Source organism: Vulpes vulpes, chromosome 7 (genome assembly GCF_048418805.1).
Source record: "Vulpes vulpes isolate BD-2025 chromosome 7, VulVul3, whole genome shotgun sequence".
In the NCBI taxonomy this organism is placed as follows: Eukaryota; Metazoa; Chordata; class Mammalia; order Carnivora; family Canidae; genus Vulpes; species Vulpes vulpes.
Genome location: NC_132786.1, coordinates 9,182,689 through 9,204,324, shown reverse-complemented (window position 1 = coordinate 9,204,324; position 21,636 = coordinate 9,182,689). Strand labels below are relative to the sequence as shown.

The 21,636-nt window shown below is 45.9% G+C and overlaps 2 protein-coding genes and 1 long non-coding RNA gene across 4 annotated transcripts in view; 1 reads left to right on the top strand and 2 right to left on the bottom strand.

Moving 5' to 3' along the window:
* Window positions 1-5,183, bottom strand: part of PARP12 (poly(ADP-ribose) polymerase family member 12) — a 39,320-nt gene extending 34,137 nt beyond the window's left edge. Inside the window, exons 1-2 of the mRNA XM_072762893.1 lie at window positions 4,366-5,183; window positions 322-457 (exon numbers count right to left, since the gene is read on the bottom strand). Coding sequence (XP_072618994.1) covers window positions 322-457; window positions 4,366-4,694 — 465 coding nt within the window. The 5' untranslated portion in view covers window positions 4,695-5,183. The remainder of the gene's footprint in view (window positions 1-321; window positions 458-4,365) is intronic.
* A 96-nt stretch (window positions 5,184-5,279) lies between these two features.
* LOC140599604 (uncharacterized) lies at window positions 5,280-18,634 on the top strand. The gene is made up of 4 exons (XR_012002444.1): window positions 5,280-5,636; window positions 7,366-8,557; window positions 10,988-11,078; window positions 18,521-18,634. It is a non-coding gene; the product is annotated as an uncharacterized lncRNA (long non-coding RNA).
* The window catches only part of KDM7A (lysine demethylase 7A), a 78,380-nt gene continuing 73,144 nt past the window's right edge, over window positions 16,401-21,636 (bottom strand). Inside the window, exons 19-20 of one of the 2 annotated variants that reach the window (XM_072762891.1) lie at window positions 19,391-19,664; window positions 16,401-18,807 (exon numbers count right to left, since the gene is read on the bottom strand). In XM_072762891.1, the coding sequence (XP_072618992.1) occupies window positions 18,713-18,807; window positions 19,391-19,664 (369 nt within the window). In that variant the 3' untranslated portion in view covers window positions 16,401-18,712. Of the gene's footprint in view, window positions 18,808-19,117; window positions 19,665-21,636 lie in introns of those variants that run through there. The other variant, XM_072762890.1, reaches the window with a different exon arrangement.

The following is a 21,636-nucleotide window of genomic DNA, read 5'->3' as shown; positions in this document are numbered from 1 at the left end:
CCAGGGTGTGATCCTGGAGACCCGGGATCGAGTCCTGCGTCGGGCTCCCTGAATGGAGCCTGCTTCTCCCTCTGCCTGTGTCTCTGCCTCTCTCTCTCTCTCCCCTGTGTTTCTCATGAATAAACAGTTTTTAAAAATAAATAAACAAATAAATAAAAAATAAAAATCAATAGAGCCAGGAATTCAATCCAGGTCTCCTCCAAGCAGATCCCATGGTCGCTATCAGGTCCTAGGCTTCTCTTCTGCCATATTTCTTATCTTCCAACCTTCTAGCTTCTCCCCCATCACTTACACACATACACACCCCCTCCTGGAACTCACCTCTGGCAAAAGCCAGGGGTCATTCTGAAACAAAAGCAGGCAGAGCTCACTGTAGTTGAGGTGGTCAACACCATGAGTTCTCAGCACACTCAGGTTGTGATCTGTCGTCAAGCTGTGACTGTTTCTACAGTTCTTCCTGCAAAGAAGCAAAGCTGGTGTCACAGTTCAACTGTGCCTCCCCAAAATTCTTATGTTGAAGTTCTAACCCTCCCGTGACTGTATTTGGAGATGATTTTTATACAGAGGTAATCAAGTTAAAAAGAGGTTGCTGGGGGGGGGGGGGGGGGGAGGTCTAATCCAATCTGACTGCTATCTTTAAAATAGAGGAGGAAATTAAGACACAGATGCGTACATATGAAGAAAGAAAGAAGATGCCATCAGTAAGCCAATGAGAGAGGCTGCAGAAAGAAAGCAACCTTGCCAACACCTTGGTTTTAGACTTCTGGCCTTGAGAATTGTGAGAAACTTCTGTTTAGCCCCCACTCTGTGGTACTTTGGTATGGCCGCCCAAGCAAACTAATACAACTAGCAAAATCAGACTTTAAAATAATTTTTCAGGAACAGTTCTTGACATTGTTTATTAGCAGCACCAGGAAAACAAAACAAAACAAAACAGCATGTTCATACAATGAAAAACCTCAATGCTTATTTACAAAGGAAGAGAGAACACCTTGCGAGTTCTAGGGTCCAGGACAGCACTTCTTATCAGTATCTGGTAAGAATCACAGGGCCATTCCCCAAAGAAGACTCCCAGTATGCCAGGCAGTGGGCACTTAACAGACACTTAAACAGTGGCTGAATAAACAAGCCTGGACATCTTTGGTTAAAGGTATGTGTATACACCCTGAGGCCCAGCCCTTTTCTCCACTCCCCTCCTCCATCATTTCCATTAACAAGCAAGCTCCCGTTGAACATGCATAGTGAGCCAGGCACTGGCACCACGCCCTGATGATCCAAAGACTTCAAATGATCGCCCGGGTCACCAGGACCCGGAAAAGTCAGGCACATATCATTTGCTTTACTCAGATGCTGCCAAACCTCCAAAGTCATGTTTGTTTTAAGCATTCCAAAAGAAAGCTGAACCCCTGATTGACTTCCCCAAACCAGCACCTTCCACAGGCTCCCTCATCTCAGTAAAAGACAATTTCTCTCTTCCACTGCACAGACCAACAACTTTGGGAGTCATTTGGCCTCTTCCTCTGATCTCCTCTAGCGGAAGTGACAGATATGGAGAGGACTCTAAAATAGTAGGTCAAGTGTAAGGTCACCCATGCTCAGAATACATCCGTGCAGACAGGAGAGGCATCTGAGCCTGACAGAAGTGGAGAAGCAATCAAGGGATGGTGCAAAGCCCAGGCCAAATATTGAGGCAGCACAACCAGGCAAGGAGAGATGAGAAGAACATTCTAGGCAAACTTGGTGCCACTAAGATGATTATGACAACAATGATGGTAACAACAGCTGCTAAAACTTGTTGAGCATTTACCACAAACCAGGATTACCTGAAGGTTCTATAAGTCATTCAGTCCTCAACAAGCCCATGAAGTGTGTGATATCCTCATTTTGCAGATAAGGTAACTGAGGCTCAGATATAAAGTCGCTTGCCCAAGATCACGCAGCTAGAGGGAGCAGAGCCAGGTTTGAAACAAGGTAGGCTTGTCTTGGGGCTGTGCTCTTAACCACCATGCTCACTGCCCCTAAGCACAGGATGGAAGTCAGGGACTTGGGACCCTTCCCAGCTGTCACCAATGAGTAAAAGCAGAAGCCATGATGTTTCTGAAACAGGTGACCCTGTGGTTCAGGAAGTCACAGGGAAAGCATCGAAAGTGCAGCCAACCGCACCTATTCTCCCTTATGTGACCCAAAAGCAGTCAGAGAAGGAAGGTTCTAAAAACCGTCATGTGTGAACCACAAGGGAAATGGAACAGCGAAGAACGAAAAGGAAGCTCCGTATCATCTAGGCCAGTCGATAATCAGACTTCCAGATTTCCGAGACAAATAAAATCCAACCCCAAATTTTGGGAACTAGCTGCACAAGTAAGGCTGCTCTATTTTTATTGCGTATGGACATTAACAAGATGCACCAATTATCCCTATCACTCAATTCATCCTTCCACCATTTATCATTTATCGTGTCCACCTTCTCCAGCTGCTGCTCCTCATTTTCCCCCAAGGTCAGACACTTTTCCAACAGTCCCTGAGGGCCCAGCTTCCCGACAGTTCCACCCTCAGGCTCCACCTCAGATCTGACCCGCTCCTGGGGCTGCAGCCCTGGCATGCACCAACCAATAACTTCCAAACCAGCACCTGGGACCTTGGCCATGCTCCCAGGCTTCAGACAGACAGCTGTCCCGGGACACACTTCTCCTGCTCTCTCAGCCAATAAGGAAGAAAAGGAAGAATCATCCCTCAGTCAATAATAAGGGGGGGGGGGGGGGCGGGGAGTATGAGTCATCTCTGTCAACAGTAAGAAAACAGCCATCACCTCTCTGCCATCCTGTCACCACAATCACACCAACTCCCCCTCTCTCAAATTTCTCACACACACATCCCTCCTCCTAAGACCTTAACTAGGTCTGGGAATAGTCTCATCTAGATATTTCTCAGCAGCTGCTGAGGGGGTAGGGGGGCAGCAGCTGCATTTCCCACTCCCACCCTCCTGCATCTAGGCCTGAGGGGCGCAGGCAGGAGACATCCAGGGGATGTGTGGAAAGGTATCTACCACCTGCACACCCTGTCCATAAAAACTTCCCTCCGGCCTCTACTGTCCATCTTTTCCACCTGCTCCCTGGAACCTCATACCCAGGATGGCCTTAAGAGCAGTGGGCTGAGGAGGCTGAGCTGAGGTCAGCCAGACCCAGGCCCTGAATGACTGCATGGATCCAGACCCCCTACCTCCTGCAGACTAGTGCACCTGATGTGAGCAAGAAATAACATCTCTTGTGTTAAGCGAGGGGGGGGGGGGGAAGGGAAGGGGAGGGAGTGAGGGAAGAAAGAAGTGAAAGGAGGGAGGGAGGGAGGGAGGAAAGAAGGGAAGGAAGAAAGGAAGGAAAAAAGGAAGGAAGGAGAGGAAAGGAGGGGAGGAAGGAGGGGAGGAAGGAGGGGAGGGAAGGAAGGAGGAGGGGAGGAAAGGAGGGCAGAAAAGGAGGGAACAAAGGAAAGAAGGGGAGGGAAGAAGGAGAGGAAAGGAAGGAAGAAAAGGAGGGATGGAGGGAAGGAAGGGAAGGAGAGAGGGAGGAGAGGAAAGGAAGGAAGAGAGGAAAGGAAGGAAGGAAAGGAGAGGAGGGGGAAGGAAAAGAGGAAGGAAGGGAAGGAAAGGGAGGAAGGAAGGGAGGGAAGGGAGGGAGGGAGGAGGGTAGGAAAGGAGAGAAGGAAGGAGAGGAAAGGAGGGGAGGAAGGAAGGGAAGAAAGGAAGGGAAGGGAGGAAGGAAGGGAAGGAAGGGAGGAAGGGAGGGAAGGAAGGGAGGAAGGGAGGGAAGGGAGGAAGGGAGGAAGGGAGGAAGGGAGGGAAGGGAGGAAGGGAGGAAGGGAGGGAAGGGAGGAAGGGAGAAAAGGAGAGAGGGAAAGGAGGGGAGGAAGGAAGGGAGAAGAGGAAAGAACAAGGAGGAGCCCACTCCTCCACAGAAAGGGGCAGGCTTCTGGACAGAAGCCACCTGCGCCCCGGAAGCGAGCTGGAGCTGAGGCGGCCTGGGGGGTCGTCCTGCGGCGGCGGCGGAAGCCCTGGGCGCCGAGGCCCCGCAGCTGAGGGGAGCGCGGCGCCCAGGAGCCCCGCAGCCGCGCGGCCGCTCTCCCTCCGAGAGCCCGGGGCGGGGGGAGGGGGGCCGCGCCCCGAGTCGCCCTCCGAGACGAGCCCCCGGAGGAGCCTGGGGGCCGCCGTCCAGCGCGAGCCCTCCCACAGCGCTCGGCAGCCAGGGGGGACTCGGGAGGTGCCCGCTGAGGAGCAGGGAGGCGGAGGCCGCGGCGGCGCCCGCCCCAGGGGCCCGGAGCGGGCCTGCGGGGGGGCCCTGGTCCCCGGCCGCCGTCGGGCTGCGGCGCGGCGCTTACCCGGCCCTCAGGAACTTGCAGGCCCCGTAGACCAGGAACTTGCAGAGGTGCAGCTGCGCGCACAGCCCCACGCAGGCCGCCTTGGGGCTCTGGTGCGCGCGGCACAGGCGCAGCGCCGACACCGCCAGCACCACGCGCCCCGGCGCCGCCGCGCCGCCCGCGCCCGCCCGCGCCGCCACCGCGAAGCGGCCGCGCTCCCGCAGCAGCCGCTCCAGCGCCTCGGCGCCGACGCCGTCCCGCAAGCGGCGCCGCAGCTCCTCCAGCTCCAGGGCGCCCCCGGCCGCGCACAGCACCTGGGTCACCTCGCCGAGGACGGCGGCCTGGGCCATGGCGGCGGCGGGCTGCCCGTCGGGGCGCGGCTGACGGGACGCGGGCGGCGGGCGGCTCCCGCGGGGCGCAGACGCCAGCTGGAAGCGAAAGCGAAAGCTCCCCGGGGCCCGGGAAAACGGAACCCGCGGCGCCTCACCACGCCCACCGGCCCGCAGCTGAGGGGGCTCGGCGCCTTCCGGCCTCAGGGCGCCCAGCTGCGCGCGGCCGCCGCGCTCCGCGGCCCGCTCCCCGGCTCCGGCGGCAGCCCGGACGGGCGGAGGCGGGGGCCGCAGGCAGACGCAGGCTCGTCGGTCGGGGCAGCGCCTCGGGGCTCTCGCGGCGCCTTCACCTAGTGGCCGGGGGCGGCGACGCCCGGGCCGTGCGCAGCTCCGGCTGAGGCCCCGGGCCGTCGGGGAGCGCGCGGCCGCCAGGCCCGCTGCGTCTCCGCCCGCGCGCTGCCGGAGCGCCCGGGACGCCAGCCCACCTGCGGACGGAGCCCGGCCGCCCCGACGGCTCGGACGACGCGGGGCCGCGGGCGGGGGGCGGGGCGGGGGCGGGGCGTCGCGGCCAGGCCCCGCCCTCGCCCCGCCCCGCCCCGCCCACGTGACCGCAATCCCTCGGGATTGCCGGCGGGGTCGCGGCCGCGCGCGCTCCCTCCCTCTCTCCCTCTCTCTCCCTCTCTCTCTTCAGGGCTCGCCGGGAACCTCGCGTTTTAAGCTTGAAAGGGTCGTGTGTGTCCTCGGAGAAAGCGGCCCCGTTCCCCCCCAGCCCTGCCGCACGGAGGGACCAGGTGTTCCGGAGCAGTCGGAGCGCAGGCGCGCACGCTTGGGTCCCCCCCCCCCCCCCCAGATGTGAGCTGTTACAACCCTTTGGGAAAATAGTCCTTAAGGTTGTAAGTGCGCCTGACCTTTGACCCAGCAGTCTGCCCTCTGGGAATCTTCTAGAAATAAAAGCAATAGCAGGTAAGTTTCCTAGTTAAGTGTTGGTGTGGGGGGAGCCCTAGTGCCGGAGTCGTGGATCCTTATCCAGGCCCGTTCGACGGCTTTAAACCAGCAGGTGGGCGGCCCAGCGCCGCCTTCAGCCCAGGCCCTGATCCTGGACACTCCGGATCGGATCGGGATCGGGATCGAGATCGGGATCGGGATCGATCGAGTCCCACGTAGGCCTCCCTGCAGGGAGCCTGCTTCTCCTCCCTCTGCCAATGTCTCTGCCTCTCTTTCTGTGTCCCTCATGAATAAACAAATGAAATCTTTTTTTAAAAAATGTGGATTTTTGAAAAATTGTGTAAAAGGCTTTTTTTTAAAGATTTGAGAGAGAGAGCTCGCGCACGATGGGGGGGCAGAAGGAGAGGGAGAGAAGCAGACTCAACCTGCTGAGAGCCCCACCCGCCCCCATAAAATTGTGTAAAAATTTTTGCTGGGAATTTAATTTTTAGGGGCGCCTGGATGACTCAGTGGATTAAGTGTCCGTCTTCCGCTCAGGTCATGATCCCAGGGTCCTGGGATCAGGTCCTGCATGGGGCTCCGTGCTCAAGGAGCCTGCTTCTCCCTCTCCCACTACCTCTGCTTGTGCAGTCACACTCTGTGTCAAATGAAACCTTTTTTAAAATTAATTTTTTAATTTAAATTTTTAATTGTGATTTTAATATTGATTTGCAATACAATATTTCTCAGAAGGGTGACATCAGTGAAAGTGGTGGAGTAGGGACCTCAAAACGTTTGCCCGTCAGTGGCAGTGTGGCCGCAGTGAAAAGCTGGCAAATATGGTCAGAATCCATACTTTCAGAGCTTTGGAAATTAAAGTCTTAACAGCAGCTCATTTAGCATTTAGTCAAGAAGAACAGCTGCGTCAAAGTGAAAACATCAAGCTTTGTGGCATTTGCACTTACCCTGCTCCCATCTCCTGAATTTCGTGGCAGCCTCAAAAACTAAAAGCCCACACTCTTGGTACCAGTACCAGAGACAGCAAAACAGGGCTGGAGCTTTTTCAAAAAAAGCATCGTTTGGCTTGTCTACTAGTTGCATGAAAGGCCCCCCTGAAAAGGCTTGTATTTATTCATCCTCACTGGAACTAGCCCGGTCCCAGTGGCTTTTCCCCAGGGGTAGTTCAATGTTTTAATATCACGGCTGGCTGACGCAATGGATAATAGTTGAGGCAAACAAAAGACTAACCAAAAGTTTAAAAGGAAAAGCTGAAGGATGAGATGTCCATTGAGGCTTTGAAAAGCTCGACATATTCCTAGGAATCTAGAAGGCTGCATGCACGCCTCACTGATTGTGTCTCCCGCAAGTCACAACAAAGGTTCTTGCCCACATTTTCCCCACTCCCTCTGCCTCCTCCCCAACACGGGAGGCCAGCACACCGACCCTGCAGTGTGCCGGCCTCCAGTTACCAGGGGTCTGTGAGTATTAAAAGCATCTTTCATAGCAGACCTTGCCATGTGCACACGTCCTACCATACCTGATTAAAACACCTCTCTTGGGATCCCTGGGTGGCTCAGCGGTATAGTGCCTGCCTTTGGCCCTGGGCATGATCCTGGAGACCTGGGATCGAGTCCCGCATCGGGCTCCCTGCGTTGAGCCTGCTTCTCCTTCTGTCTGTCTCTGTTTCTTTCTCTCTCTCTCTCTCTCTGTCTTTCATGAATAAATAAAATCTTTAAAAATAATAAAACTCCTGTGTTTTAAAATGCAGGTCCTGAAGGAGTGTAAGGTAGAAGAAGAGTTAGAGGATTCCTACTGGACATCCAGGTGGAAATGCCCGGCCTGCCCTTGGATCTGTGAGTCTGGCACTTGCAGAAGAGGGCAGAACTAGGACTGTGAACACGCAGATGGTTAAACCCACAGGACTGATGAGATGGGTCAGCAAGAATATCCACTGAGAAGAAGAGTATTCCAAGGATCTGCCCCTCTGATGAAGAAGGCGAATGAGAAGACCGAGAGGGGGCAGCCACTGAGGTAGGAGGAAAACTAGAATTTGGGAATCGTGAAAGCCAAATATTTAAATATTTCAAGAAAGGATGATCAATCGCATTGAGCGCCATCAAGAGACTGAGTGAAAGAGGACAGAGAAATGTGTTCTCTATTGCTGTGCAACAAAGCACCCCAGAACGTGGTGGCTGAAACCGGTGGTTTCTTTTTCATGGTTTTGTGAGTTGACTGAGCTCAGTTGGGTGGTTCTGCTTTACACAGTATAACCAGTCATCCCTGGGGCTGCATCCTGCTGGGAGCTCAGCTGGAACAGAACATCCTGGATAGCCCCTCATCCCCCAGGGTCTCCAGGTGGCTGCTCACTACTTAGTAGTCTGTCCTGAGCTTTATGACAGCGGGCGGCAGAATGGCAAGAAAGATGATTGGAGGGGGCTGAAGCTTGAGCGGGCAGTGAGGACGAGGCAACAGCAAATGGAGATAGTATCCGCAGGAAGGTTTGCTGTAAAGGCAAACAGGAGATGGTGGTTAGCAAGTGACCTTACTGGAGGGAGGAGAGGGAGGTGGGGTCAACGAAGCTTTCTGTTTAAGTGTTGTTCTAAGATGAGGTCTTCATAGTTTCATTCTGTATAACTTATCCAGTGGGGAGATTGCTGACGGCTGAATCATTTGTTGGGGTGGGGAGGGGGCAGTTTGAGGACAGCATCCAAGAATCTGGCTTGGGCAACTAAATATTGGTAAGGTCATTCACCAAGACACCTGTGGGGATTTGAGATCTGATACAGAAGGGTAAGGTGTCCACCACGTGGAGTTGATCTGGAGTTGAGGAACCAAGCCTGAAGCTGTGTCTCTTGGTCCTGCTCTTGACCAAGCTTCTCCCTCTGACCAGTCTACTGGGCTCAGCGTACTTATATGCTGGTTTGTGACCAGGCCAACGGCATCATGACTTGTCTTCCAAGGTGAGACCTGCTAGCCCCTGAGCAACTCCCTTTCTGACAATCACACTGCCCAAGAATAAAGCAGAGCGACAGCACCCCTGAAGGGTCCTGCTTCAAAGCTCTGAAAATACTGCTCAGCAGAGTCAAGTAACTTTCAGCAAGCTCTTTTTTCTCTCTTTTATTTTTTTTTTAAAGATTTTATTTATTCATGAGAGACAGAGAGAGAGAGGCAGAGACACAGGCAGAGGGAGAAGCAGGCTCCATGCGGGGAGCCTGACGTGGGACCCGATCCCAGGTCTCCAGGATCATGCCCTGGACCAAAGGCGGCGCTAAACCACTGAGCCACCCGGGCTGCCCTTCCCCTCCTCTACATAGAAAGGCTTTCATGATGAGGTACCACCCAATTAATTTGTTTTGCAGTTTTACACATCAACTTTTACGATATAACTATTGCTGTGTGTTCAAAAGCAAGGCACACCAATATAAACTGATGTTTACAAAGCAATTACAATAAAAATTTTAAGTTTTAAATGTGAGCTATATAATCAGTTTATTTCATTAAAGAAAAATCTTTACTATCACCTTTTTCTTATTGTAAAGAAACTTGAAACATTTGTTTTTATAATACCACATTGGTGAGTTTCCAGTTTGTTTTTATTTTACTTTATTTATTGAGAGTACACGTAACTGTGCTAGCAGGAGTGGGGTGGTAGGGAGCCACAGGGAGAGAATCTCAAGCTGAGCACCAAGCCAGCCGCCAGCTCAGTCTCACCGTCTCAGATCATGACCTGAGCTGAAATCAAGAGTCTGACACTTAACCAACTGCGCCCCTCCACAGTTTTCCAGAGTTGACAGAAACAGAATTCAACAGTTGAAGGTTCTTTTCTCGTTGTTCTGCATCTTTGTTTTACACCTCTTCCACTGCCTCCCATCCGATCCCGCTGTGAGAGCGAGAGCGAGAGAGAGGAAATCACAGCAATAAGAACTGTGTTTATGTATTTATTCAGTGTATTTTTGGTGAAATTGGTGCTAAACTCTAGAACATGTCGAGGATAAAGGAACACATTTGGGCTGATAGTTCAGATAGACAAAAAAAGGAAAGTACACACTGCAGAGTGAGAAGTAGAGCGATGGAAGCACAGACAAGGCAGAGGGTAGGCGAGGGGGGAGAAGGAGCTCCCTGGTGACCCACTCCCCAGCCCCACTAGGCTGCCACTACAGCACCCCAGGAATACAAGGGCCTGAGTGCTGATGGTTGTGAATAGGCACAAGGGTGTAAGCAGTGTGTTCTTGGGCAGCTAACCCATACCCTGTGGTAGAGCACACTTGCCTCTTTTAATTACAAATTCAACAAGTTATTTGAATTAGGAAAAACAAAAACAAAAACATAAAACCTAAGTGTGTACGCGTTCCCAGGCTCAGTGATCTCCCCATTCTCACTCCCAGGTCACCAGCCACCACTGACTTGATGCAGGTTATTACAGACACAGATGTATCTCAAGTTCCTTGGGGCAGCTTCTAGAGTGAATGATTTAGGGGAAGGTCAAATACTACTCTTACTGTGGAGAATCTTTCGTTCCAGGTTTTATTTTTTAAACTGTACACGTTACTTCCTATTTTTAGGGCCCTCATTTTTTCCTTTTCTCCACCTGTGGCATAGAAGGGCCACAGCATTTCAGAATTAGCACTTGAAAAGAGCGTAAAGGGTATTATTTCTGGGACCAAGGTTGGGAAGAGGCCAGGAAGAGGGAATGGAGAACCTGGAAGGGAAATGAAGATGAGGACATGGATGGGAAGGAGTTTTGGGGGTGGGGGTAGGAGAGAAGCCAGGCTCTGGAAGGCAGGCAGGCAGGCCTTTTCTTTCTCCTTCCTTATCTGGACTGGCCTTATAGAGCTGAGGGGCACAAGATGGCAGGAGAGGCTTCGGCGTGGGAAGGGCAGTGGCCGAAGCAGCGAGGGAGGCAATTGTGCCCTCACGTGGGGGCCAAGCCCGTGGAAGCCGTGCGCCGGGCACGGCCTCTACTCACACCCTTGGTGTGTGGCTTTGGCAACTGCTATTAGGTTCATATATTTTAACAGTATCCTGTGCCCACTATTTACAGCCTGTTCTCCACTAGACGATGATACCCTAGCAGATAAACCACAGTCTTCCATGTGTGCCTGTCCCTGGGAAAACTAGACTCAAAGTTTAAGTAACGGAAAACTTCTGAAGAAAATGTATTTCAATCCAAAATGGGTACCTACAAAGAAATATTTAGAACATAAACCATTCCTAAGAACTGTCTAGTCCTATTTAATAATGGAAAGTATGTATAAAGTAATTAGAGAAAGAAATTCAGAAAAAAATACCATAGCTTTTATTTAGGCTTTTGATTCAAAACTCAGTTTTACTTATCAGAGTGTGAACCTGGACATATTATTTACCCTCTCTGGCCTCGGTTTCATCTGTAGGATGGATGGACAATGTAGCACCTACCTCTTTGGGTTAGTCGGAGGAAGAAATGAAACTATGCCTTGTCTACAGGAAATACATGGAATAAAGGTAACGAGGTCTTCTGTTCAAAACTCTGTCCACAGCATAGTACCTGATTCTTCTCTATTTAAAATGAGGGGTGTGTAACACACCATATCACACAGTGATGGGTCTGTCCGCCTCACTGCCTGGTGCAAACACAAAAACCAGGCTAGAAGTCTCAGGAAAGCAGGTCCTGATAACTAATAACAAATGAGCCTAACGAAGGGTAAGCATCCCACAGGTATACAGACAGTCTGTGGATTTTTACAAAAGAACAGATTAGTTCAGATTTAGGTCTCAATCAGCTTGGACCAGAGCAGGCCAGTTAAGAAAGAGGAGGTGTAAACGTGCCTGGGGTAACACTCTTGTAAGTGTGTGTACTCTGGTATAACTACTGTCTTGCAGGTGTTAGGTATACGAAGAGGACAAGTCTGTGTTCCTTCTGAAGCCTTGGTTTCCATGACCAATCAGGGTCCTCCTCCAGAGTGGACTCTCAGCCACTTCCTGCCCCCGCCCCCTCCCATCCCAGGCTCTTCTTTCTGCCCTGAAGTGTTGCCCCCAGCCCCTCACTCCTTTCTTGGTCTGTAGCTCCCTCTTACTTCACCACGTATCATCCCAGACCTGGCTTTGGGGTCTCTCAAAGCACCAAGGCTGACACAGAATTTGTCTTTTTCGTTAAACTAGCACTTCCCTTCCACCTTCACTGAGGCAGCTGGTCACCATGGCACATCTCTCCCCCAACTTTCATGTCTACCATAAGCTCCCTGAGGACTAGGGCTTTGTTTCGTTCACTCTTGCAGTCCCAGCACTAGAAAAGGACTTGGTATACTGCAGGTGCTCAATAAATATTTGTGGGGTGCCCGGGTTGTGAACAATGAGTGCTCTTAAATGTTCCTCAGTAAACACCCACATCATGGCCAGGGTACAGCAGTATCTTGCCAAGTACCCTTTTGTGTTCCTTCCTCTCTCAGCAACTGCTTCCCCAGCAATACGTCTAATAAAAGAATAAGACACTTTACTTTTCACATTTAAATCTTCAGAAATAGTAAGAAGCATAAGTTTGACACAGTTTTTCACATTCTTAAATCTCCTGTGAGTCAATAAGCACAAAAAGGGAACGGAAAGTCAGAATTAGATATAGAATTCAGATTTTTTTTCTTTCAAAGACACATTTTATACAACTTTCAACATTTATACTTCCAAACAAAATAAGCAAAAAATACACCGAGTGCTAAAAAATCAAAACAGAAGTAATACAATTTTAATTTCAATATTTTAAAATACAGAAATTGGAAAGAATACTAAATACAACTTTAAACAAGTCACTTGTCCTCCCCTATAATAACCAATGTAAGCTACTTAAAGACTTACAAATTTAAAACAGAAACAAAATAAATACTGTACACTTTCCCTGCCTGCAGGCAAAAGATGGGAAATACTGTTATGAATCAAAAAAAAAATGCTCTTAAAGCTTCAGCATCCCATTTCCCAGCCACACCCCACTCTGTTGTCACACCGTGTGCTTCTGTATTCAAAGGACACACATGTGCACACATACTGACTGCCTATACAAACAGACAAGACACTACTCCGCAGACACCCCAAACGAGAAAGGGTAACAGTCACCTTGGACCATGGGCATAAAAATCAGTTAAGGAAAGTCAGTCAGGCTAGCAAAACATTACTACAAAACTAGTAAATACTATAGCCAACAACTGTCCCCTTTTCAAATTTCACAGATTTAAAACCCCTAAAACCAATACTACCCCCACATTGCCACCCTGTACACCCCCACCCCCCCCCAAAAAAAAAAAAACCTGCTGAAGCACTGGCAAAGTTAGACATTTCACAGTAAATGTGAAAATTCATATTATATAATCTCTTAAAATGAACCTTTTCACCCTCTTTCCACAGCATGAAACTGTTATGGCTTAATTTATATTAAAAGTAGAAAAGTCTTTTCGGAAGGAAATACAGTCTGCAAAGATGCATATGTGTTTCCTGATCAGTGCTATTTCATACCTAACAACTGCATGACTTGCTTTTGCAGTCAGAAGCTGTTTTTGAAAAAATTGAGGTTATAGCTTTTGATTCAGTCTAACCATAAATGTAAGGCCCTTAGTTTGGTTTAGTTTCTTTTGCAAGATAAAATAACCTTGGGGTTCACTTAGCAAGTTACACCTCAGGTCCCTGACTATAATGTGGAAGTCTATATGTATGCTTTGTAAAAATAAAAGGTTACTTATGAATCTTAGAGGGGAGAAATGATTCCGGGGAAGGAATCAACTCCTCATTATATATCACACTTAATGCTGGTAACTTACCAACCAAGATCCACCAAAGAAATATAAGAGTATGTCTGGGTTACTTTATTCCTGCAAAATATTATATATTCCAGCACTTATGATCATTGTTTTGGTGAAAAATCCTGGGGAAAAAGAGCTGACATTTTGAAAAGGAAATGGCCTAAATAAAACTGGGTGGAGGCAAGGTTTATCTTTATGGTTTTAAGTTCCCTTTAGGACTGCTTTGTAAAATAAAGAAAAGTGAATTCAGAATGTCACAGGTCTTGCATAGGTAAACTACTTGGAGGTCAAGGGCTACGTGGTAGCCAGGGTTTATTAGTGAAATAGTGCAGAGCAGATAAACTTGGAAGAATCACTGAATACAGTTTCAAAAAGGTTTTAACAAAAAATTTAATCTTGCACTTGTTAAGACAAAGCTTTAGGACACTAGAAAGGGCACCAAGGGTGAGCAGGAGAGTCTAAGGGATAGAATGCAGGCAAGTGAGTATTATTTTCCCCTACCCAGTATAAAGGGGAAAAATACTATAAAAGAATAAAACCACAGTCATAAGCTAATTGCTTTGGAAATAGGCATTTACTTAACAACGTTACTTTAAAAATTTTATGTAAGGGTATCAAATATTTGACTTATGGCATGACGTTCCCTGGAAAATAAAAGGGTTTTTTTTTTTTTTTAGTAAGGCTACAGTATTAAAATTACATTACGTTTCATGAGCAATGTAGTAAGTATATTATCTCTCCCCCTTTCTTTCCACCTGACATGTAGTGAGTGTATCATCCACTGGATGAGCAGAGGCTGCACAATGTCACACAATAGGGGCTGTCTCAGGAAGCAAGGTACCTGATGTCTGGGGTCCACCATGACCCTGGGCACGTCACTGCCCTCCTGGCTTTCATTGGTCTCCTTTACTTACTGGCAACACTCTTTTCCTAAATTCAACTTTCTCCAGATTGCTTTAGATAAAGGCCTAGGACATCTGAAAATGACTGATGAGTTGTAGCTTCTCTTTTCAGAAGGAGCAATTAGCTTAATATTTAATGGGGGAAAAATAAGCTTTTGAAAAAGTTTCAGATTTACACTAGTAAGCCCTCATTTCTTATGTGAAATTGTAAAATGCTTACATACTGCAATTGTCACTTCTGGCCGAGGTCCAGGGGGCTGTACAATTACTCCTCCTCTCTTTGGGGAGTAGCCGTCACTACGGAGGGCATCTCTCAAAAAGGGCAGAAAGAATCTTCTCCTTTCAAGATGTCTGGTCAAGTCTCCTTTCCACGTCTATAGTGCTTTCCCCCTACCAGCTGCTTGCTGTTAGCCAACTCTGAGCGGTCTTCGTTGGTTCTCGTCTTCTAACCACCTTATATTTTTCCCCTAGCTCCTTGGGTAATTGCTGCATCATTTTAATTCCATAACTTATTTTACCTTTATCTAGCCTCTGAAGGGTAGGCAGGATCTCTGGCGCAGTACTGTCCTAATTCCTCTTTGAGCAAAACCTAAAACCATCTTTGAATTCCTTTAAATTATTTTAATGATTACTTGGGGATATGCCTTCTCACTCTTATTCATAAACTATCTCACTTGTTTTTCTTTCACTTCAAGCATGGATTTTGATTTTAATTCAACACTTTGTTAGAGATTCTTCAGATTTTTTAGGTTATCATGATGCTCTGGGCATATACTTGAGATGAAACAAATTTTATGAGTAACAGTTTTCACTTAACAAAAAAAGGCATATAAATGTGCTTTGTCAGTTGTAACTTAAATAATGATAAATTCTCTGCAAGCATGAAGTGTCAATAATGCTTTTCTGTGTTGTTCTTAACCACATTTTTATCCAAACTTACAAATGAGAAAACCAAGACTCAGAGTAAGTGACTTATTTACAGTCACACAGCTGATACATAAATGACAGAACTTGAACAAAAACCCAGGTTCATGCTCCCTTCCATGCTATGTAACACACCCCTCTATTATCAACATTAAATTATTAACTTTTGAAATGTTTAAACTTTAAAATTTTTTAAAAATTTACTTCCACTTCTACAGTTATACATTTCAGTTGAAACTAATAAAATTATGCTATCTTTCTTAACACATGGGCCCTCTTTTGCTTAAAGTTTGTTTAGAAATGAAAGTAATACTGCTTATTTCCTGGAGAAGATACCTTCAAGAGCAGAAACCACAACTTCAGCCTTCTATCTCACCACAGTACTAAGCAGTGCTGGGCACACAGACATTGGATAAATACCTGCTGCCATCATATGAATCAATACAGTAGAGTTCATTTAAAAGGCAATAATTAAGATTATTAAAAAATAGATCAGTATTGAAGCTAAGTAAGTCGTGATAACGATGGTCTTGTTTTCTCTGAGTTTCTGTGATTTCGGTCAGAATTTTTAATTGTGTGCTTAAAAATTAACTGATGCTTATGAAATTCAGTGTATTTCTAGGATGCTGAACTACTATAATCTGCCAGCTTTGTGTTGTTTACATCATTAGTCAATCCTGAAAAGTGTATTATGTGACATTATGAGTTACAGTACAGGGGTTCCCAGGTTAACAGAAGTCCCTTTTTGAATCAGTACTGAAAAATCATTATCTACCACTACCATTAAAATTGCATATTTTAAGTCACAACTGTTTTATCTATTTGCACATAACTAGCTAAATGCCACCAATGTCTCCTTATCTAAGCTGCAGCATTTGTGTGGTAGGAGGGTTTATAAATGAGACTAAGGAAAACATAGAAGGTTGTCTATTACAGCCAAGTCCAGATACTGGCTGCAGTCGCCTCAAAGTCCAGCCACTTCCATGAGATAAATGGATGCATCACAGCCAGTAAGTTTAGAACAAGTTTGACTTGGCAACTCACTGGGCCAATAGGCTGAATTTTCACCAATTTGGAAAAAGGTACATGAATTCTATTTCAGTAGTTAGATTATCGTACTCAAAGTGTTGTTTTTTTTTTTTTTTTAACTTAGCCAGTTCATGGGCAAAACCTGCCAAAAATTAATCCACAGTAACTTCACTTACTACTAACACACACTGGCTATTTAAAATTAGATTTATTGGGCTAAGTACGCAGGGTAGATAATAGTCATCATTTTAATTCATAAAAATAAATTGATTTTAATTTTTATAGCTAAAGAAGTCAGGTAATTAAAGATACTTAGAGCTATAAAAAATGTAAAGAAAACAAAAGAACCCAGACTGTGATGTAGCTGGAAGAAGGAATTAGAATTATCATTTCTTAAACCAAAACAAAATCATGTGAACTCTAACACTAAAACAGTGTCTACAGAAAACCAAAACATTATAATAGTATGTCAGAAGGTAGGAGAATCAGTCAAGCCCCAACTTTTGACATCTTGAGATCCAGTGACCAAACAAATGACTGATTATACCCATCTCTTAACCAGTTTTGGGATAGTGTAGACAGAGTTTGTAAGTAGGCCCTTTACAGACATTTAGTATTTCCATAAAAAAATTTTTCCTGACACCCAGATAAGACCCAGAATTCGGTCCAGTCACTTGGACCCAAAAGGCTAACCTATAAGCTATTTTGTATTTATTCCATGAGATATTGTAATGGAGACAGAATAAGAAATATTTCTCTTTGAAAATACACATTTGATTGCAACCATAAAAGATGATGGTATCAATGTTTTTCTTAGTTCTTCAAGCAATACTTAATACAGATGGGAGAGTCCTGCTACCTTGCCGAGTAAAAAAAAAGACAAATCCATAGTATGGCCATATTTCTTCTCCATAAAAATAAATCTTATCCTATTTGCCTATGTTTTCTATGTAGAAATTTGTAAAATGTTCTTTCATCAGAATTGGGACTATCTCCACCTCAGCCCCAGAAATCACTTATTTGATGCCATGGGGAGGAAAAGGGAAAATATAAGCTATTACGAGCAACTGAAAACTGGCATTTAGTAAGAACTGTGCATAAAGGAGAGAAATGATTCCTTAAAACTCAACCAGACACTTAATCTCAATATGCACTGGTTAAGTTAGGACAGATGGAAGCAACTGCAAGAAGCACCCATTTTACTCCAAATTTGTATCTTAAATAGTTCTTTAGAAGGTTAAGAAATAAGAAACTAAACACACATACACCCAAAAGATCTACTCCAACATGCTTGCTTCTATACAACTTAATACAGTATAGTCCTATTATATTACGGCTTATTATGCAGATTTGAATATACTAAGTCAAACCATATCTCATATTTTCCAACAAGTTAGGTACACAGAATAAAAGCGTCATAAAATATAACCTCTATGGCAGGTGCTCATCCTGCCCTCCAACACCAGCAGTATGAAGAAGGCCCTCTGTAGTTACAAATGTATTTGAAAAACTATAAACATGACAATTTAACCAAAATTATCATCTTTTTCCCACAAGTAGGAAAAAGATATTAAAGCTGTTCTCTTTGGGACCCAGTTATCATCAGCAAAAATGAAAATGCAAGAATCCTATTTTTATATAATTAGAAGAAAACTGCAATGTCAAAAGAAATGAGAAATGTGGGATCTTTTATGTAATTCTTACACATTGGCTATGAAAGTGTTTCCCTGCAAAGAGAAAGAGTCTTGTTGCGTCGTCACAAAATGATGGGGAGTGCAGAGGGAAGGTGGGATATAAGGTAATCAACCTGGGTAACAGTATGCACCTTGGATGTTAGCAAAAGCGAAGCTAATAGCTTATAAAAAACACATGAAATATATAAAATAAAATGATTTTCATATACATCTTAATTTAAAATAATTAATGCATCAAATCCCTGTTTAAGACTTTAACCTGAATATCAAATTTAAGAGTCCAGACTAGTTACTGTTACTGTGGCTCTTCCCCACATGTAACATACACACTATCAAAAATAATTTAAAAACTTTCACATTCTTAAATCTAAATTAGTGAGATATTTCTCCAGAAATCTTCCAAATAAATAGCTTTAAAAAAGAAAGAATTTAAAAGCTGTTAACTTTAAAAAAAAAATCTGTTAAATAAATTATTGATAATTCTTTACCCTACCACTGAAAATAAATCAAGACACTACCAACAACAAAATGAAATTCAAGCCCTGACAAGAGACCTTTTCCAGTTCAAGGTCTCTTTTTAAGGTTCTACCCTCCTTCTTCCTCTCCCCCACCAGGTCCAAAACGGTTATTGCTGAGTGGGTGTGGCACAGTGAAAATGCAGCATCGGGTTCATTTTGTTCTTCGGGCAGTGTTCTCTACTGTACATGCAAACTGCTTCGGGCGGGGGCTCGGCGGGAGCTCCAGGCTCCCACGCCTCCGAAACTAGTCCGGCTCCAGAGGGAAGAGAGGCCTCCACAGCAGCTCCGTCACACAAAGAAACGGGCGTGGCCATTTCTGTTCAACTTAAGAATCTTCCCAAGACGCTGTTTGGCGGTTGCCATTCCTTTTTTTGGACGTTTACCTAGAAGACACCAACATCAGTTTAAGAGTGAAGATCATTCTTGGCAGACACACCTGCAGACGTGAGGGGAGAGCGACAGGGAAAGCAAGCCTTTTGGGTGTTCGGGGGGGCAGAGTCACTATGGAGCTCTGCCCTTTCAAGCCTCCTGGCTCATCAGCTGAGAGAGAAAGGCCAACCTCCCTCAGGCTGCCCACAGCCTGACCCCTGCCTAGCACCTGAGCAGGAGCCCTGACCGAATCTGGCATCTAACTGTGCATCAGCCACCAAACCGACTGCAGTTTCATAGAGCCCACGGACTGTTTCTCACCTGTACCATTGGCCACGCTATCTCCTTGACCTTCACTGTGGTCTAGCCTGTGTGGCTAACCCCTTACCATCCTCGTCAGGATCCACCTCCTCTCCTCCAGGTTCCACCTGGGTACCCTGGTCTGTTTCCACACTCACCGCTGCATACTGCCACCACTGCGCCATCCAGTGTGCATCAGGGCACGCTGAGGGCAGAGACCACTGCGTCTAACTGAACTGCCACTGTCACCATCATACACGGTCAAAAACATACTCAGCCTACAAACGTGCAAGTTACCTTTTGTTGCCTGGTTGCTGATAGGCGGTGGATTGGATGCAGGTCTCTTGGTGGGGTGAAGGGGCACTGAAAAGGAAGTTTCACCGACTGGCCTTTCTGGGCTTACGCTGCCATTATTTATCTGGCACACCCCTGAAATCAAGCTTGAATTCTGTGTATACTTTCCATTTTGCAGGCTTGAGCCACTGCTGTCCACAGAATTCCTACTTTGTACCTTCTGACTGATTTCTGATGAACTTTCCTTTTTGATGCATTTCTGGCCTCTACTTAGGTCCTAGAAAAGGAAGGAAATAAGTAAAGCTGTGTTTTTAGAGTTCCTTTAAGGTACGTGAGCTATTTAACCTCTCTATGCAATAGCAAGTCAAGAGAGAGAACAGACTATGAACTTTGGTTTTCCTAACATATAGCAGCCACAGACTACACCTTCAGGGTGGTCATGTCATTCCCAAACCTAATAGCACGAAAGGATTCCATTTTTTTTTTTTTTTAAGATTTATTTATTTATTCATGATAGAGAGAGAGAGAGAGAGGCAGAGACACAGGAGGAGGGAGAAGCAGGCTCCATGCCGGAAGCCCAAGGCAGGACTCAATCCCAGGACTCCAGGATCGCGCCCTGGGCCAAAGGCAGGTGCTAAACCACTGAGCCACCCAGGGATCCCCAGAATTCCATTATTAAAGTGTGCATCATAACTTAAGTCTAGAAGAAAACATTTTTATTTACATATATATATGAATTTGGATATTTATATATAAATGTATATAACATTTTTTTAAATTTTTATTTATGATAGTCACACAGAGAGAGAGAGAGGCAGAGACACAGGCAAAGGGAGAAGCAGGCTCCCCGCAGGAAGCCCAATGTGGGACTCGATCCCCGGACCAGGGAGTCATGCCCTGAGCCAAAGGCAGACACTTAACCCCTGAGACACCCAGGGGTCCCACATATATTATTATAATATGGCATTCTGCATGTGCCATGACATGCACTATGGGAAGAACCTGTGGCTGGGACATGGACCTACCATTTCCTCAGCACATCACAGCTCCCATGTATCTGTCACAGTGTAGTGCACCATTTTTTCTAGAATCTAACTTCTGTTAAGGTTCAACTCCATTGTATCTAAATTGTTTACGAAAAAAAAAAGCACCTAGATGCTGAGCGCTAAGTCTGGTTTTTTTTCTCTAACAATTCTTTCTTCTGTTTATTTAAAAGATCACTGAATGAACCATCAGGAAACAACAATGCTACTTATGGGTAGGTCTTGAAACCTACCCAATGCTACTTATGGGCAGGTCTTGAAACCTACCCAATGCTACTTATGGGTAGGTCTTGAAACCTTGAAACCAATAGAAGGAGCATGACCAGAATTAAAAAATAGAAAATACAGACTTGAACATACTGCAGATGTGATGTTTCATGAAACTAGCTATATGTGTGTGTGTGTGATGTAAAATTCCTGATTCTGTAATGGTCAAATAAGTTTTTAAAACTGCATTAAGTAGGGCAGCCCGGGTGGCTTGGCGGTTTAGCAAGGCGTGGTCCTGGAGACCCAGGATCAAGTCCCACATTGGGCTCCCAGCGTGGAGCCTGCTTCTCCCTCTGCCTGTGTCTCTGCTTCTCTCTCTCATGAATAAATTAATAAAATCTTCATTAAAAATCAATAAAACTGCATTAAACACAGACTTGCTTTAAATTAGTCTTACAAATATGCCTGAGTATGAGAAAACAATTGTTATGATTTGACAGGCCTCTCTATAAAACCTCTCTGGGTTATAGGCAAAATAAATGTGATTTTCTCTAAGGTGATCTTGCTAATCATCTGTCCTCTACTTCTTTATTTTCAAAGACCAAAACAATAGCTAGATTTAAATAATGGCTTACTTTTTTAAGAGTTTATTTTTAAGTAATCTCTACACTCAACGTGGGGCTCAAACTTATACCCTGAGATCAAGAGTGGCATGCTCTACCGACTGAGCCAGCCAGGGTCCCCAGTAGTAGCTTACTTTTAATACTGAATCCTATAATGCTCATTAAGTTGTAAACGTTATGATCAATGAAGCACTGTAAAATCATACACTGAATAAGTGAATTACTAATAGTTAAGGTATTCCTTCCTTGACCTTTGATTCTGGAGTATATTTTATTAAAAGGACTTACACTACAAAACTCTGCCTTATAAAAATAACTTGGCTCTTTTGCTTATTGTAAAATGTCTAAGTATTTAGAAAATGTAGATAAGCCAAAT